This window comes from Hakea prostrata, chromosome 4 (genome assembly GCF_041222555.1).
Source record: "Hakea prostrata isolate BN-2017 chromosome 4, UWA_Hpros_2, whole genome shotgun sequence".
Classification (NCBI taxonomy): domain Eukaryota; kingdom Viridiplantae; phylum Streptophyta; class Magnoliopsida; order Proteales; family Proteaceae; genus Hakea; species Hakea prostrata.
In genome coordinates, this window is record NC_142603.1 from 32,625,286 (window position 1) to 32,627,859 (window position 2,574).

At 38.3% G+C, this 2,574-nt stretch overlaps 1 protein-coding gene across 1 annotated transcript; it reads left to right on the forward strand.

Moving 5' to 3' along the window:
- The first annotated feature begins 201 nt into the window (after positions 1 to 201).
- Positions 202 to 1,667, forward strand: LOC149018699 (NAC domain-containing protein 87-like). Its single transcript, XM_089153946.1, is given in 4 exon segments — positions 202 to 379; positions 577 to 874; positions 1,258 to 1,293; positions 1,295 to 1,667. Coding segments are annotated over 4 exon segments (879 nt in total). The 5' UTR covers positions 202 to 207.
- The last annotated feature ends 907 nt before the right edge of the window (positions 1,668 to 2,574 follow it).

A 2,574-nucleotide genomic window follows, 5' to 3' on the forward strand; every position in this document is an offset into this window, starting at 1 on the left:
TTTGGGAAGTTCCTTGTTGCCCACGGGTCTTAGGAATTCAAAAATCATCCGCCCTACTATTTAACGAGCTCTTCTTCTTCGCTTTCTATCAGAAGGGGAAAACGCAAATCTCTCTCCCGTTGTTCTGGTTATTAAGTGACGTAATTTCTGTAGATTTACACACGGAACTTAGTGGTGTGATTAGTTTCTATGGATGCCAAAGTTTCAATGCTAACGGAAGGAGACGTCTGTATAGAATTGCCTCCTGGTTATAGATTCCATCCGACGGATGAAGAGATCATAACCCATTATCTTTCACAGAAGGTCTTGAATTGTGGCTTTAGTACAAGAGCTATAGGCGAGGTAGACATGAACAAGTGCGAACCCTGGGACTTACCACGTAAGTGCGATCGATCGAGCCTTTTTTTATCATCTTTATGTGCTCATGCCTCTTTTTTTTTTTTTTTTTTTTTTTTTTTTCGTCTTTTTTAATAAATACAAACTTATATTGCAGGATTAATCTATTCCTTAGTGTCTTCCATGATGATGCCTATGCCTTCTCTTTCCTTAATGTTTTTCAATTATTTTTACACGCAGAGAAGGCGAAAATGGGAGAAAAAGAATGGTACTTCTTCTGCCTGAAAGATAGAAAATATACTACAGGCTTCAGAACAAACAGAGCAACGGAAGCCGGATATTGGAAGGCTACTGGGAAGGATAAAGAGATCTATAGCAAAGGCTGCCAACAGCAGCTCGTGGGGATGAAGAAGACTCTCGTTTTCTATCGCGGGAGAGCTCCCAAAGGAGAAAAGACCAATTGGGTCATGCATGAATACAAACTCCAGGGCAAACTTTCCTACTATCATGTCAACCTTCTTCCTGCTGCCGCCGCTAAGGTAACTTAATCAAGGATAGTCGTTTAGTTTTTCCTTAAAAGTTACTTCAATCCCCTTTAAGTTTGCTTTGGATCTCCTCTTTCTTTCACTTCTTCAAACGCGGAAGTTCAATCTTCATCATTTTCAGATGAGGGGATACTTCCTGAGTATGGGCACAGGTCAAGAGTCTTAATCTGCCCTCACTGCTGCTAGGAGTCCGATCCCTAATAAATTAAGCTGTCACATGTAATAACTAGTTGTGTTCAAGAACACTTCTTGCATGCGATAACAACTCCATTAAGCAGTAAAAACTCGAAACAATTTAAAAAAAAAAATGAATTGCTTACATATATATAAATATTTTAAAGACCATCAATTAATAAACCATACGTGTACGAATGCTGGATGAATGGGTGGTTTGTAAGGTATTTCACAAGAACAGGGGGGTGCAAGAGAGGCCCAATAATTCCATCAACCAGCAGCCTACTAAGGATGAACTCATTCAGTCTTGTCGATGATTTGCTATTTGACTATTCACCATCGTTGGCGGATCTCTTGAACTCGCCCTACTTTAACTACAACGACCGAGCCGACGGGAAAAACGTATCTGCAGCAACAACAGGTGGTCATCATGTTCATCTTGATCAACAACATCACCGATATAAGGTTAGCATTTCTCAGGATACGGCCGGGTTGGGCACCGACATCTCATCATCAGTGATTTCCACCTTCGGAAGTAACGAGAATATTGATGGAATTTCTTCAGGAACAGCACCCGTTGAGGACTTGATTGACTGTCTCTGGAACTACTAAGAAAAATTGCCCAGCTTGTGTTTGAAATATTGATGTATATACGTTTACATGTACAAATGTTTTTAGTGTGTAGATCAAGCGTAAAGATACCATCCTTTTTTTGACCTATTTTGTTCAGTAAGGCAGACAGTGATTGAAACTAGGGGTGTAAATGGATAACCAAAATCCGTCTCCGAATTTGCATTTGCATTCATTTAGGGGTATTCGAATCTGTTTAATTAGTAATAGGATTCGGATATAGTATACCCCTTTCTTACCGATTATTATCCGTCCGATTAAATTATCCGATTAAGTTACTTACCTAAATTTATTTTCTCATTTTTATAAAAATTTTACTTGAGATATGTGACTATTTTTTTTAGATTTTCTTCTAAAATAACTACCAAAGTTGTAAAATTCTTAAATTTCAAACCTAGCCCTGACAAATAAAGTGCTAAAGATGTCAACAAGTAGTCAAAAACTTGTGTTTGTTCTGTATTTATACCAATTTAGAAGAATCTACTTGAGAAAATAACTATCCGACTATCATCGAATCCGACTGAATCCATCCGATAACCAATAGGATATTATCCGAATCCATCCGAATATAATAGGATGCGGATATGGTATTACCACGATCCGATCTGAATCCGATCCGTTTACACCAGTAATTGAAACTCACAGCTTTGCATGCATATTTCTATTGTTTTTTGGATGTGATAAGTAATGTGTAGAATGGGCTAATATGTAATTTTCCCTTTTATTTAATCAGGTGCAAGGTGCGAAGTTTCAGCCAACTTCGCCGGTTCGCTAGCCAACGGTTCATGACAATGACGTGGAGTGTGGAGACTAAGTAGTCGTGAAGGACAAGGCAAGTGAAGTTAAAAAAAAAAAAAAAGCAATGACGTGACATCACATCATGAAATTG